This window comes from Nuphar pumila, chromosome 12 (genome assembly GCF_984573655.1).
Source record: "Nuphar pumila chromosome 12, dmNupPumi1.hap1.1, whole genome shotgun sequence".
Classification (NCBI taxonomy): Eukaryota; Viridiplantae; Streptophyta; class Magnoliopsida; order Nymphaeales; family Nymphaeaceae; genus Nuphar; species Nuphar pumila.
Genome location: NC_143260.1, coordinates 43,869,767 through 43,887,811, shown reverse-complemented (window position 1 = coordinate 43,887,811; position 18,045 = coordinate 43,869,767). Strand labels below are relative to the sequence as shown.

The 18,045-nt window shown below is 36.2% G+C and overlaps 1 protein-coding gene across 1 annotated transcript in view; it reads left to right on the top strand.

The window, feature by feature from the left end:
- The first annotated feature begins 8,769 nt into the window (after positions 1-8,769).
- Positions 8,770-18,045, top strand: part of LOC149820847 (phosphoinositide phospholipase C 2-like) — a 179,136-nt gene continuing 169,860 nt past the window's right edge. Inside the window, exon 1 of the mRNA XM_089982996.1 lies at positions 8,770-9,300. Within this exon, the coding sequence (XP_089839122.1) occupies positions 8,956-9,300 (345 nt within the window). The 5' untranslated portion in view covers positions 8,770-8,955. The remainder of the gene's footprint in view (positions 9,301-18,045) is intronic.

Here is an 18,045-nt window from a genome sequence, read left to right as displayed (position 1 = left end):
TATTTGGGTCTTGAATTGAATTCAGATTCAAACAAATTCATTTTACCTTCATGAGATCCATTTAGGTCTCAAGTAGATCCAAAAGCCTTATTTACTTATTGAAATCCAATTGGATCTCAAAATGGGTCCCAATGTTAATTTACATAATGGAATCTAATTGAGTCTTTAAATAGATTCGATATCTTATTTTCTTAGTAGGATCCAATTTGGTTTCTAAATGGATCTAAAATACTTTTTATGTTAGAGGAGATCTATTTGGGTCTTAAATTGATCCAAATCTCTTAAAGGTCCGGTCCAAACCCTGATCTCAGTCGAAACTCTTTTCATATCCATTTGGGTCGACCCAAATACTCTGCAAAGATCTCATAAAATTTTCAATTAAACATTAAATAACTTGAATAAATGTTGAAATATTATCGATAATGAATTTGCTAATTAGTAAACTGACAAGTTTTCAGAACAAAAATTTTATAATGAATTAACTATAATAATTCACAAAAATATCTTTTTAATTCATTTCAAAATTCTAAAAAATTTGTGAGTTCCTTTTCAAATATCTAAATATGTGAATTTATATTGTTTAGGTACTTTACTAAGTCTAAACATCATATCGATTTGTTTATTATTTTTCTTTTCCACCTTTTATGAATCAATCATTGTGTAAATCCCAATAGGACATATCGTTCACATAGACAAAGCTCATAAAAGCAAATTGCGATAGGACAAATCATTTTTGCTTTATGTCCATGGCTGAACAAATCTCTATAAAAAACAAATTATAATCGGTTATAGAAAGAATTATATATTTATAAAATGTTATGTTACAACAAAGAATTATAACTGGTTGCAAGCCAATTGGTACCAAGCAAATCGCGATAACATAAATCCTTTCCGACTTATACTTTAAAGTCATCAAGTAACATGCCAACTTGTGCTTTCAGGTTTAGATAGCTTATGGTTGTAAGCCAATTTGTATTTATCAAGTTACCTTGATTTGTACTTTTCCAATAAACATTATGGTGTATTTGTCATAAAGTATATGGAAGTAGACAAAATAGATCTATCCTCAGTTATTAGCATCCCCCCCCCCCCCCCATGCACACTTAAACAGAACAAAGAAGAAAAAAGAAAAAGACGAAGAAAAAAAAGACTGACATAAAAAGAAGAAGAAAAAAGAACGATATAAGAAGAAGAAGAATAGGTACACGTGCGTAAACCTCTAATCTATGTAAAACCCTAATATAGATATGTTTAAAACCCTATTCTATGTAAAACCCTACCCGACCTGACCTGACTCGTTGTCCAGGTCTAAAACCCAAATCTATTTAACCTCTCTTTCTCTTTTCTGTGGCAGCGCAACTTTTTCTTCTTCCTCTTCTTTTTTCTACTCTACCTTCATCTTCTTCTTCCTTGTATTTTTCTTTCTTCTTTGTTTTTCTGTGACCCTTCTACCTGTGCTTGATAGATGGGGTTTAATGTTGATAACCTAGTTGTTTCACACCATAAGAAAAGATCTGGATAATCTTCAATGATGATTATGGTGGTTATCTTCTGTGTATACATCGATTTCGTCATGACATATGACTATGGCGTATTTGTCGTGAAGTATATCGAAGTTTACAAACAATATAACGACCATAATCATCCTCAATCATTGTCGTCATATTGAAGTAATCACAAATATTCGGCATGATAGACAGGGGGTGATGCTGATGATCATCTATTTGATCTATTTCTACTGTCGGACCCTCTATCGTTCGCAAACCATCCTTTGCAGTTGAAAAAATATCTGCTAATCTTCGATATACTTCATGACAAATATGCTACAATCGTGCAGGCTCTATCTTCTCTGTTTGTTGGGATCTCATACATTCTGCAGCTTCGTCAACTCTGCCTCGAAGCTTTTTACACTCGCAAGCTGGATTTCATGCACACCTGGATTGCATTCAAAGCACATCACTATTTGGATATGGGGGTGATGTTGATGATGGTGTATGTTTTCTTTGATGATGATGGTCATGTATCGTATCTAAGTCAACCCATTGGTCATGATGTATTGTAACTAAATACTTATATTTTTTATAAATAAATATGCTTGTAAATCACGTTGATTTGTAATTATGAAGTTACCGCGACAACGATATATCTTTGTGAATGAAATCGATTTGTATTTATGAAGTTACCTCTATTTGTATCATTGGAGTTACCTCGATTTGTACTTTACTTAGTCTAAACATCGTGTCGATTTTTTTATTGTTTTTCTTTTCCACCTTTTATGAATCAGTCATTGTGTAAATCGTGATAGAATATATCATTCACATAGACAAATCTCATAAACGCAAATCGCGATAGGACAAATCGTTTCTGCTTTATGTTTGTGGCTGTAGATATTGTGATAGAACACTTCTTCTATAAAAAATAAATTGCAATCTCTTATAAAAAGAACTATATAAGTATTGAATGTTATGTTAGAACAAAGAATTATAACTGATTGCATGCCAATCGGTATCAAGCAAATTGCGATAGCACGTATAAATCATTTTCGCCTTTTATCAATCATTGTGTAAATCGTGATAGGAAGACAGCTCATAAAAGCAAATCATAATTTCCACAATACACACCGTTAAACACTTCTTCAAATTTTTTTTATGAAGGCCGAACATTATAACGATTTGTTCAGTGGCACTTGTATGTTACACTTATTTAAAAAAGAATTATACATTTATAAAATGTCACGTTATAAATTTTTTTTATAGAATTACACCAAAGAATTATAGAATTACAACAAATAATTATCGGGATACAAAAAGCACATAATGTTTATTCAGTGGCACTTGACGACTCAGATGAACTATGACATACAAATCGCCTCTTTCTTTTCCTTGGTAGACTCTCTTTCCTTAGTGGCCTCTTGGTTCCCTCGATCTTATTAAAACCACTCGTAATCATCTCTACCATTGTACCATATTGTGACCACATTTGTCTCTCTAATTTCTGCACCTACTTTCGTAATTCCTTATTCTCTCTATCCAATATCTTTAACCTTGTGGCAGAGACTACTTTCTTTTTTATGAGTTGTGTTGGCTCCTAATCGTGTACTGCAACTGAGGAAATCGTAGTTGTAGCTAGAGGGACACGATGGATATTTTTTCTATGCTGGGGGACAGAAGGGATGCATGGGTTCACAATATTTCTACATTGCTTCTTCTCAATCTCTAGATTTTGACACATGGGTTCCCAATATTTTTTGAAATAGTTGAGGTCATATTGTCGTTCTTTATAATCATATGTTATGGCACATACACCACTTTTGTTCTAGCTATCCAATTGTTTCTAGAAGCGTTCGTGCCAATTTATATTCCTGACCCCACCACTATTAATCTGCATTCTCACTTCCACAGGCTGCTTTGGGGTAGACTGTCCTGAGCCAGCTTGTAGGATAACTTGACTATCATGCTGTAACTCAACTTCAGATTTGCTAAACAACCAAATATCGTAGCTAGACAGTCTAGCAACCTCGGCAATAACCTCTTGGTCCTCGTCCTTCTCATCTCCATACGATCTTCACACAACCTGTATATTGGAGATTGTGGTTTAGGTATAGACATAATTATTCATGCTAATGAATGATAAATATTAAAATAATTTATAATAATGAGTGCTAAATATATTACAACAATTGTTATTAATTAGTGTTTTGTATTAAAATGATTTACACTAATGAATGTTATATATTACAATGATTTACAATAATGAAAGCTCAATGCTAAAGCGATAACACTTTGTACTAACAAAGATAACATCCCGCAACAATCATTACTTAAGAATGCTAAAGATTATAACAATTTACACTAATGAAAGTTAAATGCTAAAGCGATAACGATTTGTACTAGGGAATACCAAATCCGGCAATGATCATTACTTAAGAATGTTAACCATTATAATGATTTATACTAGTAAATGCTAAATGCTAATGCAATAACGATTTGTACTAACGAAAACAAAATCATGCAGCGATGATTACTTAAGAATGCTAACTTTTCAACGATTTACACTAATGAAAGTTAAATGCTAAGTGATGATGATTTGTACTAAGGAATACAAAATCTTGCAACGATCAATACTTAAGAATGTTAAACAATAGAATGATTTATACTAATGAATGCTAAATGCTAATGCGAAAACGATTTGTACTAACAAAGATAAAATCCTGCACCGATAATTACTTAAGAATGCTAAACATTTCTACAATTTACACTAATGAAAGTTAAATGCTAAAACGATAACGATTTGTATTAAGGAATATATAATCCTGCAATGATCATTACTTAAGAATGTTAAATGTTAGAACGATTTATACTAATGAATGCTAAATGTTAATGTGATAATGATTTGTACTAACGAATACAAAATCTTGCATTGATGATTACTTAAGAATGCTAAACATTTCAACGATTTATACTAATGAATGATAAATGCTAAAACGATTCTAAATGATTTTAAACAATTTACCTCATTTAATTGCAGACCATCTAAAATTAGCTTAGCATTATCCTCATTAACATTTATTGTAGCTCACCGATCGATCTTGGGAAAACCATAAATCGCAGGGCCACACTAAGGATGCAAGGCGACAATATGCTCCCACGTTCAGGCCTACAAAAATAATATATGAGTGAGACTATAACCTTCAACGATCTTAGTTTACAACTACCAAATATGTAACAAATAATTACCTGAACAAATGGCCAAAACCCTTCGATGGTTTTTATATCCTTACTCCCACGGTAAAATTGACTGTACAAGTGTGCGAGCATAGCAGCACCCCATGCATAGTTGTCGACTTCATCTATGTCTTCCAAGAACTACAACCACAGGTGACATAACCTCAAACCAGACAAATCCAAAAATAAAGTAAGTTAAAAAAAATAAAGAAGAAAGTCGCGCGACTCTTGGTCAGCTTTTTTAGATGCACATGTAGGAGATCGACCTTTTCATTTATTATGAAAAGAAGAAATTTTCATCGATGTGGAATTGCTCCCACCAAAAATGCATTGACCCCAGTCCTCCATCGACATTCCTAGAAGGGTCGTGCATTAGTCCCTTGCATTATAGTTTGAATCTTGTACTAAGACAACACTTCCATGGCATTTAAAACTCGTAATTCAAGCCACATCTTCTAGGGTCATGGTGATCTCAAAACCATCAAACTAGAATGTGTTCGTCTTATGATTCCACTTATTGATCAGGTGGGTCATGGTGTTCCAGCACATTTCAAAATAATGCTGGTCTAGAAGGCCGCCGAAGTGCATATTTCGTAATCGGTCCTTCTCATATTCACTCAGATGTCCATACCATGACAGAACTACAGGCCTCTGACACCGCCCTCTGAGCTTTTCACCTTGTGCTTTACTTTTTTTTGACCTTCTTGTAACACAAAATAACATATTATTCGTATCAAATCACAATTAGTCACATTTGTAGTTCTACATGTCGATATACATAGTAATCACTATATATAATAATCATTCTACACTCGTCACTGTAATCGTATACACAATAATCGATATCAAAGTAATTGCTATATGTACTAATCGCTATTACGGTAAACGCTATACATAGGTCATAGTAATCGCTATATATAGTAATCGCTATCACAATAATTGATATACATAATAATACCTATCACATTAAATCGTTATGTAATTGCTATACATACTAATCGCTATTATGGTAATCGCTATACATAGGTCACAGTAATTGCTATAAATAGTAATCACTATACGTAGCAATCACTATCACATTAATCGTTATACATAGTAATCGTTATCACAGTAATCACTATACATAATAATATGTATTACAGTAAATTGTAACAGACAGAAGCGATTTACGTACCTTGGTCACACTTTTCTCCTTTTCGTCCCCTCCCTCCATCATCTGCCTTTCTTGTTGCTCTATCATTTCCTCCTCCTCCTCCCTCCTTTGCCTTTCTTGTTCCCCATTCATTCTCACCTCCTCTGTCTTTTTTGTTGCTCCTTCGCTCCGCCACCTCCCTCTTATGCTTTTTTGCTTCTTCCTTCCTTCGCCTCCTTCCTATGCTTTTCTACTTCTTCCTTCCTTTCCCTTTCCTTCCCTTCCTCCTTCAGCTTTTTTCTTTCCCTTTCTTTATCTTCCTCGTCTTTCATCTCCTTCCTTTGCCTTTTCTTCTCTTCCTCGTCCTCTTTCTCTTTCCTTTGCCTTTCCTTCTCTTCCTCGTCCTCCTTCTCCGTCATTTGTCTTTCTTTCTCTTCCTCATCTTGATGGTTCTTCTTTTGCCTTTCTTTTGTCATCTTCATCATTTGCATTTCCTTCTCTTTTTCCTTCTTCTTCTTCAATTGCCTTTCATTCTCTTCCTCCTTCTCATTATTCTTTCTTTGCCTTTCCCTCTCCTTATTCTCCTTCTTCTTCAATTGCCTTTCCTTCTTATTCTTCCTTTGCCTTTCTCTCTCCTCCTCCTCCTTCACTTGCCTTTTCTTTCATTGCTTTTCATTCACTTCCTCCTTCCTTTGCATTTTCTTCCTTTGCTTTTCATTCTCCTCCTCCTTCTTTCTTTGCCTTTTCTTCCTTTGCTTTTCATTCTCCTCCACCTTCTTCTTTTGCCTTTTCCACTCCTCCTCCTCCTTCATTTGCCTTTTCTTTCTTTACTTTTCATTCTCCTCCTTTTTCCTTTGCTTTTTCTTCTCTTTGTCTTTAGTTTTTCCTCATCCTTCTTCCTTTTCTCTTCATCTTCAATATCTGATGGATCAGCCTCCACATTATAAAATTCCAATGCTTTGTCTCTATCTTTATCATTCTCAATCTTCATTATATTTTAGTACGTTTCATAACACTCATATATATCGAACTTGCGGATAATTTCTTTAGTAGTCATCCCATCGAACAACCAGGGCTTTCTTATCGTTTAAATTTTAGTCATTGCTAACCTGCACAACATATAAATTTAACAGCATCATTATATGTTACAACCGCCTCCTCGAGTATATATTATTCAAATTATCATATTTATTATACAATCACCAACATTACAAATTATCATAATATTTGGCTTCATAAGTAAACATCGTTGTAAGATTTAGCAAACTTAGGTATAAATCGAGGTAACTTCATAAATACACATCGCTACTGCATCAAGCGTATAAATCATTGTTGCTTCAAACGTACAAATCACTATTGATTTAAATGTATAAATCATTTATCCTTCAAACTTACAAATCGTTGTAGAAATGACACCCTTCATAAGTACATATCATTGTAACGTTTGAGCTTCATAAGTAAACATTATTGTACGATTTAACAAACCTAAGTACAAATCGTGGTAACTTCATAAATCATAAATACACATCGCTACTGGTTCAAACGTATAAATTGTTGTTGCATCAAATATACAAATCGCGACTGCATGAAATATATAAATCATTGCTGCATTCTAACATACAAATCATTGTAAACATTTAACCTTCATAAGTACATATCATTGTAATGTTTGGCCTTCATAAGAACAAATTGTGCTAACTATTTTTCGACGCCTAGGTGGATAGGTACAAATCGATTTGTTTTAGTATGAAAATATGTGTTATTTAGCATGAATAGTACAACCAGTTGTAAGATTTAGCATTCAAATTTACAAATCGATTTATTTACATAATGAAGTTTACACGAAACTCACCGAAATGACAAGAGTTTTGGTAATCCGATAGTGGAGGAGAAACACCCAGAAGGTAGATGCAGCCGGTGGTGGCAACGATGCTCCCACTGCACAGACGACAATAAAGGTTGCTTCGATGATAACAGACGACGATAAACGGTACTCTAGCGGCAGCAGACGATGGCAAATGATGTGTCGTTAAAGAGAGTTTTTGTTACAGCAGATGGTGCAAAAGTTTACTGCTTAGGGCAAAAATGAAACGTTTGGACTTTGAAGAGTTAACATCATCCTCCCTATTCTGAATGAAGGACATTTTTGTTCTTTTCTTGAATCATCATCTCATGTCTAAAATGGTGAGAAAGGGTATTTAAGTCTTTGCATCCGCATCGGACTCCGACGCTAAGTGATGCTGACACACACAGGGATACGAGGCCCGCGTGCTTATATAGGTGGCGGTCATTCGAAACCCAGACCTGCATGTTCAGGGGTTTAGGGGGAACATATACCCTGCTTCGCACTCAACACTATGTGCATGGAGGAGCTGCCTTTTTGGCCACCGTGGTTAGATAACGACGCCGTGGAAATTATACTATGCGTTTGTAACGTTGCATGGAGTTGGCGTACGCAGCCCAAACAAGCTTGGTTAACTCACATGGCTCTGTCGAGTTGTTCATCAGATTGTTCTGAGTTTACTTTCAAACTGTGACGGCGTAGAAATTTCAGCCCAGAATTCTCGCCAGAAGTCTTCAGATTCCAACATGAGCATATCTATGGTGCCAAATTCAATAGGAACTGGATCCAACTCCCAAGCACCCGACGAGGCCGAGCTGAGTCCATCATTGTCCAAGTTTTGCTCGTCTAGCAAACCGAGCTAGCTCGCTTCCACGATCTGAGCCGGTTTATTTCAGTTCGCAGGTCCGTGGGAGTGGACGTGGCAACTGGCGGGGCAAGGAGAAAATTTTCTCAAATAACAAGAGCAGCGTCAGGCGTCGGCGAGAAAGAGAGAGAGAGGCCGAAGCATCATGGTGGCGGAGGTGAAGGATGCGAAGCGAATAATAAATAAGCAAGAGAGAGAAGGAAGAAAGGTCTCCGAGGCGATAGATCAGGTGAATCAATTAGTGCGTGCCACGTGTCAATACTTCACCCGCGTTGAGTACACCCTCGTTTCGTTGATCATTCCCGAAACTGTTCCCACAAGTGCGCACCGTCCTCTCTCTCTAGTCCCTAGCGCAGAGACAGCAGGACCAGGGAGAGAGGAGAGGTGAAGAATGGGGAGCTACAAGATGTGCGTCTGTTTCACGAGGAAATTCAGCGCCGTCGAGATCAAACCTCCCGACGATGTCAAGGATCTCTTCAATCGGTACGCGAACGCGGGTGGTCCGATGTCCGCGGAAGGCCTCCGGCAGTTCCTGGTGGAGGTCCAGAAGGAGGGGGTCGGCGGGGAGACGACGACAACAATGGCGGCATCCGTGCAGGCTGAGAGAATCATCGAGCAGATCCGACAGCGTCGCGGGCCTCTAAACAAACTAGCGCGGCACGCCCATCTTCTCTCCCTCGACGACTTCTTCCATTTTCTCTCCTGCCCCGATCTCAACCCTGTTCTCGAGTCCAAGGTACCTACCACTGTCCATCACCTCCTCCTTAAAAAAAAAAGCCTCAAATTCACTCTCACGTTCGAATGCTTCCCGTTTCCTGTTTGGTAAATGCATGGTCCCAAGTTTCCTTGTCGAGATATGACACCACGTCGATCGACTAACACAAAGGTGGTATCCGGGTTAAGCAGTTGACATAGGGGACTTGCTCCTCGTCTGGCTTGTACCGTTTTTGAGGAAATTCTTCTGGAAATTTGGGATCACATATTTTTTTTGTTCAAGTATGGATCATGGTCGTCAAAAGTTTGACACAGAGAACCCTGTTTCTTATGGATCCTCTCTAACAGAGGCATACAATTTTTGTGCTTTGCTTATCCTCCTCCTACGATCGGAGCCTTCCAACACACTGTCTGCTCTAATTTGATCTTCGTCTTTTTAGTACTATGTAGCAGAAAATCAAATGTGAGAGCTTGATCTGATTCATCTTACCACTTAGATGCATTTTTTATGGTTCCTCTGTGAGGAAACACGCTATGGATCGAGCTTTTTAATATAAAAAGACCTGATTTTCTTAATCATGTAAATTTGATGCGTTGCATGCAGTTGATTTTTTACGCTCTTCATACACATCACAACCACATGACCCAAAATGTATTTTACTGAAAAAAGAAAAGAAAAACTATGTTGATCTATCTCTAATTGGCATTGGAAGCACCATAATAAGTAGATAGACACTACCTCTGCTGTACTCGCCAAGATGTTCAAGGAAATTCTCATGATCTCTTAAGAGCATAATCAGAACAACTTTTCCTTGCTATGTACAAAGATAATTTGAGCTGTATATACTGCACATTGCATGAATCCTACTCAACTTCATTCCTGCATTTGTAATGGTCTTCCTTTTTGCTGACAGGCATGTTGGGGGATAACCCCTGTGTGATTCAAATACGAGACCCATCAGTTATTAAAATGTTTAGGAATGACACACATGTCCTCATTCATTAACCATAATTTGATCCTTACAAAACTTAGATTATGGATATGAAATTATTTAATAAGTTGGTTTAGCTTTTGTTCCTTTAGGCTTGTTGTTAGCCATGACAATCCAAATGTTCAACAGATTTCTACTGTCAGCAAGCCAAAATCTGGTTATGGTGAAACCATTATCCATCTGGATATAAATAATATATATATATATATATATATATATATATATATATATATATATATATAATATCACGTGTGCAAATAGGAAAGGGTGATATACAAGATTGCACAAACTATCGTGGTATAAAACTCATGAGTCATACTATGAAACTTTGGGAGAGGGTGATTGAGTCTAGGTTGAGGAAGGTTGTCATGATATCGGAGAATCAATTTGGTTTTATGCCTGAAAGATCTACTATGGAAGCTATACATCTTCTTAGACAACTTATTGAGAGAAATAGAGAGAGAAACAAAGATTTGCATATGGTTTTTATTGATTTGGAGAAGGCTTACGATAGAGTACCTAGGGACGTTCTCTGGTGGACAATGATGAAGAAAGGTGTTTCTCTCAAGTACATTAGTATAATTAAAGATATGTATGAAGGAGTAGTAACCAATGTCCACACTTGTGGAGGGGTGACAACCAATTTTCCTATAACGGTTGGGTTACATCAAGGATCTGCTTTAAGCCCTTTCCTATTTGCTATAGTGATGGATGAGCTTACGAGATCAATTCAAGAAAATGTGTCGTGGTGTATGTTGTTTGCTGATGATATTGTTTTGATTGATGAGTCTAGAGCTGGGGTTAATGCTAAGTTAGAATTATGGAGACAGACATTGGAAGCAAGAGGTTTTAAGTTGAGTAAGAGTAAGACAGAATACATGAAATGTCGATTTAGTAAGCAACGAATTAGAGATGGGAGTGTAGTGAAGCTTGGTGAGCAAGAAATACCGGTGGATGATTCTTTCAAATATTTGGGATCTATCATTCAAAAGTATGGAGAAATTGATGGAGATGTAAATCATAGGATAAAGGTTGGGTGGATGAAATGGAAGAGTGCAACTGGAGTGTTGTGCGATCGTAGAATGCCATTGCGGTTGAAGGGAAAGTTTTATAGGACGACTATTAGGCCCGCTTTACTATATGATACGGAATGTTGGGCTGCCAAGAGACATCATATTCAAAAAATGAGTGTAGCTGAGATGCGTATGTTTAGATGGATGTGTGGAAATACAATAAAAGATAAGATTCGGAATGAGGAGATACGTAAGAAGGTAGGCGTTGCACCCATTGAAAATAAGATGAGAGAGAATCGTTTACGGTGGTTTGGACATATTCGACGAAGGCCTAATGATGCTCCAGTTAGAAGGATGGAGAAATGGGAAAATATATTAGTTAAAAGAGGTCGGGGTAGGCCTAGGAAGACATGGATGGAGGTGATAGGAAAGGATATGAATGCTTTGAACCTCACCGAGGACATGGCATTGGATAGAAATGAATGGAGGAGAAGGATTCATGTGGAAGACCCAAAATGATTTTCTTTGTTGGTTCATATCACCGACCCCAATTGTTTTGGGATGAAGGCGTAGTTGTTGTTGTTGTATAATATCACGTGTTTTTATACTATGTTAAATTCTGAGTTTTCAGAAAAATTGGCTAAGTGTTGTAGTAAAATCGATAAATCTTCAATTTTAGGTGGCGTCAGTTGAATCTAGGTTTCAGTGACAAGACCTAAATGAGCTAATTAAGATGTGGTAAAACTTTTTATTTTTGACCTCTAAAATCAAGCAAAATGCAGGTTAATTTCAGGCAAAATTCGGAGGCGAAATTCAAGTAATATATCATTAGATGCGCCTCGAAATTATGAAAACATCGATATTTTATTTTTCTAAATTCGGGCTATGGTTGGCCCGAAAATCGCATTTTTCAAAAAAGCCCGCTTCGATGTGATCGGTTCCGGATTGGATTGGATCGGACCGGATCTGATCCATTTGATCCAATTTATATGGATATGGACTCAGTCGAAGACCCATATTAATTAGGATCTGTCCATATGGGTATTGGATATGTATTTGGACAATAGATCCGGATCCAAATCTAAAATCCAATCCCAACCAATTTAAAGTTTTAAATTTAATATAAATGTTAAATTGAATGAAATTTGAAGTTAAAAAGACTCCCAGAGGGGTGAGACACCCTCTGAAACTTTTTAGAAATTTATTAATTAATAAATAATTAATTAAATATAAAAATTAATTATTCCCTAAATTCTTTTGGATAGGGTAGCTACCTCCCATGTAGGGATTCTAGAAGAGCCCAAATGAGGTTAAAGTAAAATAGTAAAACAAAATAAAATACCAAATGGATAAAAAGTAGTTAAAAAGGAAAGAACATGTTAGAGATAGAGTTCTACACTGGTAGAATTCTATTTCCAAGCCTAACTGGTGAGAAACTTGAGAAGGACGTCACTCTCTCTCTAGAAGACTAAAAAAAAAAAATTATAAAAGGGTCTAACTCGCCCCTCTCTAGATTTCGTTATTTAGATAGAGAGAGAGAGAAGGAAGAAGTAAAAAGAAAGAATGAAGGAAAAAAAAAAGAAAGAGAAAGGGAAAAGAGGAAGGAAAGAAGGAAGAGGGCTTCCTTCCGTTCTGATCATCCGACGTTATTTTTTGGTATTTTTCCATCTCCGATCGAAGGTACGGGTTCCTCTCTTGATTCGAATGAGGAAAAATAACTTAAATTAGGTTTATGTAATGTTTTTGGTGGAAAGAAAAAAGAAGAAAAGGGGAAAAATCCGATTTAGAATATAAGAATATGTATAAATATATATGTATATACATAACGTTACATTGATTATGTATATATATATATATCTATATCTATATATATATAATATAATTTCCTTTCTTTTTCAGCCGATATATATATATACATATATGCCTATGTGCGTATATATGTATATATATATATATACATGTAATGTTGAATCAGTCAATTAATTTTATTTTCGCATGTACACGCTGTTTGATTTCTGTGCATATAGTTGAATTTGTCCCACTGTTCACAAGGACAGATCTGTTCCACTGTGTGTGTAGACAGATCTGCCGATCACCATAGATGCACAGATCTGCTGATTAAATTTACCATATGACTATGCTCAAAACTGTCCTCTTTCCCATGCTCATAGCTGAATTTTTTTTTATGACATCAATGACCTGCTTAACCTGCATATACATATTTATTCACATGGTTTGGGGTCAGATTTGACCCAAGCCATGTCTGGTGCAGGGTTTTATATTTATATATATATATATGTGTATATATATATATATATGAATGGGATTCCGATTTTCTTCTAAGATGTATATGCAGTTTCTGTGTAAGGTAAGCATATTCATCATATATCAATTATAATTAAGGATGCATAATCATATTTAATACATAGAAATCTATTAGCCGATCTTCTTTTCTTTCGTCCTACACTGAACTCAGTTACAATAGAGTTCAGATCTGGATCTATTTTCATGTGTGGCTGGTATAGATTCTGAACCCAATAGGGTCCAAATATTCATAGTGTCAGATCTTGTTCATTTGATGTTTTGCTTTCTTTTACATGAAACGTGTGTGCTAAGGATTTTAAGAGTACTTATTTGTTTTAACTACGCATGTCAGAGGCTTAATAGCTTGTGTAAGTATTTCAAATTTTATTTTATTCTATGGGTGTATGCACTGATTCTTATTGTTTATTTTCATGTACAAAATTCATGTAGTATGGGGATCCAGATGTTGAAATCTTTTTATGCATTCATGTATTGATCTTTCTTTTCGATTAACTGTACATATATATATCGAGGCTGGCTGATATAAAAATGATTTAGCCCAGCTGAGTGCTGTTAGCTGGGTAGTTTCTCAGAAAATTTTAGCCCAGTTGACTGCTGTCAGCGGGGCAGTTTCTCAAAAAGATTTAACCCAGTCGACTGCTGTCAGCTGGGCAGTTCCTACAAAGAAAAAGTAATAGCCCAGTCGACTACTGTCAGTCGAGTAGTTCTGAAAAATAAAATTAGCCCAGCCGATTGTTGTCAGCTGGGGCAGTTGTCCAAGTTTTTAGCCCAACCGATTGCGGTCAGCTGAGGCTGTTTTCACATCCGTAATCCAACTAACTGTCATTAATTTGGGGCTGCTGTGTATGGCCTGCTGTTTATTACCGAGCTCATAACCGACCCTTGTGAGGGTCATGAGCAAGTTGCTCATGATCAGTTTCGCCTCTGATATGATTGTCATGAAGTTGGTTGATGCTGCCATGTGGGATGGTATCAGAACAACGTTTAAATTCCATTTTTTATCTATGTTAGCAAATTTTTTGTATGCTGTCATGATTTGAGTGAATATTATGTGTTCTTATTGCTGCCATATGATCCATTATCATGTTGTAAATTGTGTTATGCGAATAAGTTTGTGGGTTGCTGTAGGACAGGGTAGTGCTGCACACGTATGTGCAAGATTGTCCGCTGTTCACTGCTTTGACAATATGTTTATGCATGAGAAACATGCTGCCAATAACACGTTAGTGCTGACACAACTGTTGTTATTGGTATACCAAGAAAGTAGCACCAATGGATGTTGATTTTCCTGGTATTCTGACATTAGATGTTGATTTCTAATATTCTGATGGATGGTGTTGATTTCTAATATCTGTCGAGAAACAATTGTGAAACCCAATAATAAAATACAATTCGTGTGTTAAGTTATAACTGAGAACATATCTTGAACTTTGAGAATTTGTTGTACCCGTTTTGAGTATCTGCGGGTTTTAATGAAAAGTGGAACTAAACTTATATGTATTTAATAGGGACATGCATGCAAAAGAGAACTCTAATAATAACTTAATAAATTGTTCATGCATGTGCATTAGAATCATGTATATTTACTCTTTGGCATTAGTTCATGCATTTTTAACTGTTCTGTTTCATGTGAGATATTGTTAATGCATGATAATTGCTTTTAATGCTTGAATAGTAATTGGTTTATGAGATGTTTGTTGTTATATTTTCTTTGAAAACTTGCATGAATTTGATTTATGTTGTTTCTTGCATGTTTGAATTTTTAGAGGAATTCATAAAAGAATCTTTGATTCTTATCCAGTACTATTTATGTTTTTTATAGGCTCTGATGCCCAGTGATGAGGACGTCTGTCATATCGAGCCTACGAGACTGCGTGACTACTTCTAATATTATTTTTGGGGCAGTGTGACTCTATGACTTTAGACATTAATTTTATTTTTTTCTTAAACTTTGATTATTGATTAATAAAGTTAGTTAGTTGATTGTTGGTTCAATGTAAGATATCTTGTAGTTTGGAATGTGTTAAGTCTGTGAGGCCCCGTATCCTTGGGTGTTGGTTTCCGCAATTGTTTAAAAAAAATAAAATAAAAAAAATTCACTTTTCAACGGGGATAAGTTGGGGTCTTACAATATTCGGCTAAGATTGTAAAACCCATACTTTTTAAGGATTATTAATAAATAAGGAACTCATTTTTCATCTCTAAATTAGAAATGTGTTTCTAGCTTTTAAATTTCATTTATTGGTATATTACATGTTCATTTGTTTATTCAAGCCAATCAAGGTATAATTTGCATTTATAGAACTATTTTGGATTATAAATCACTATATATATATTATATTTAAATATATTTTTGATGGAGTTTATAAATTATTGAAGTGTATTTGTGTGTTATGTGGCTCTTTGTAATGGTTTATAGGGTAATTTGCTATTTTTGGCTAATCTTGTTATAATTGGTATTTTTTTTGAGTTTTTTGGCATTTGCGATCGCACATGAAGGGCATTTGCGACGAACGATGACCTGATAATGATTAAATACAGAGACCCCGTTCTAGGAACGAGAACAAGCTTTTTGCGTGGTGGTTCACAGCTTACGATCAAATGAATCGTCTTGCTACGTTTTGACAGTTGCGCTGCTTACCTTGTTGCACTACTTACCCGTTTGTATTGCTTACCTGTTTAACTGCATAACCTGCTGAATTAAATGTATTTAATTCAGTTTTCTGTATTCTCTCTTGTGCACCTACTAGTTTTTCGCAAAACTAACCCATCCCATGGGTACAAGTAATGGTTAGGTACACCACGGGCGATGACGCGATTGCAAGATGACTTCAGGACTTCTTCTTTCTGCTCTTAGCTCGCGTCCTGGACGTTTTGGGTTTGTAATGGATTTTTCTTAGGATATCCGAATTTTGTGAGTTTTGGTTCTTTTAGCTAACGTGCCCAAAGTTGACACTTGCCTTATGAATTAACCAAAGTACAATCTTCCGCTGATTTTATAAACAAACTCTGGAGGAAAAAGATTTTCTCTAGTCTCTTGCCTGTTTTAAATGTTCGCAAGTTTAAAATTTTGGGGTGTTACAATTATAGCTATTTTGCCTCCCAAAGTGTGGAGGCTTATAGGTTTTTACATGATTACCAGACTTAGACACAGCTAACATTTCTATCTCATCTTATTATCATGCCAAGACGAGTCTCCTCTGGGCATATTTCGGCAATGACATCTTCCAAAGGAAGAGATTTAGATCTATGAAGAAGAGAAGATCTAACTTGTTCATATTCGGGCCTAAGCCCATGTAAGAGTTGAAAAAAATATTTTTTTTTATTTGCTCTCTTCTTAGTTCAACATTTTCACTAGCAACCCACTTGGGTTCAATAAGAAATAATTTATCAAGTCTTCCTAGGCCTACTCCGACCTCTTTTAACTAATATATATTTTCCATTTCTCCATCCTTCTAACTGGAGCATCATTAGGCCTTCGCCGAATATGTCCAAACCACCGTAAACGATTCTCTCTCATCTTATTTTCAATAGGTGCAACGCCTACCTTCTTACGTATCTCCTCGTTCCGAATCTTATCTTTTATTGTATTTTCACACATCCATCTAAGCATACGCATTTCAGCTACACTCATTTTTTGAATATGATGTCTCTTGGCAGCTCAACATTCTAATAGTAGTGACGGATAAGTTGAATGAAAACAATTTTGTTACTTGGATATGGTTGATTTTACATGGGTGGCCCGAGCAAATATCCACTCCCAAAATATATCATCTAAAGACTGAATTTGGAGCTCTGCGTAGAGGAAATTCTAACATGCAGGATTTTCTCAATAAGGTAAAATACATATTTTATTGGTTAGCTGCAATTAGGAGTCACATTATTTGATAAGGATATATGTACTTGGACAATTAAGGGTCTCAGACATAAATATAATATGTTCATTGCCATATACATGGGACGCTCTCCGAGACCCGCTTTTGATCAGTTGTGAACCATGTTGTTGGAGTTCGAATCTATGTTCAAATTATCACCCAAGAAAGAAGGGCAGCCTGCTGGACATGAAGTGTTGGTGGCCAACACCTCTCATTGGAACTTCAATAATTCTCCTAGACCTGGAGGACAAGGTAGAGGGAGTTAGGAAATGGCTATCAAGGAAATGGGAGTGGTCTTCTCCCTATCCCTACTGGTAGACAGGCAGGAGGATCACGTGGAGCACGTTCCAATGTTGTCTATTAGATGTGTCGAAAGAAGGGCCATTCATGTTTAGATTGCTACTTGCGGTACGTTCCTACATATATGCCGCCCACGATTCCTTATCCTCCACGGTTTAGGGCATATTTATCTCCATCCTTGTCAAGACCGCAACCTACTGCATCACAGAATTTTCCTGCATTTGTGGCTGGTTTGAACCCTGATATGGATGCATTGAGCATG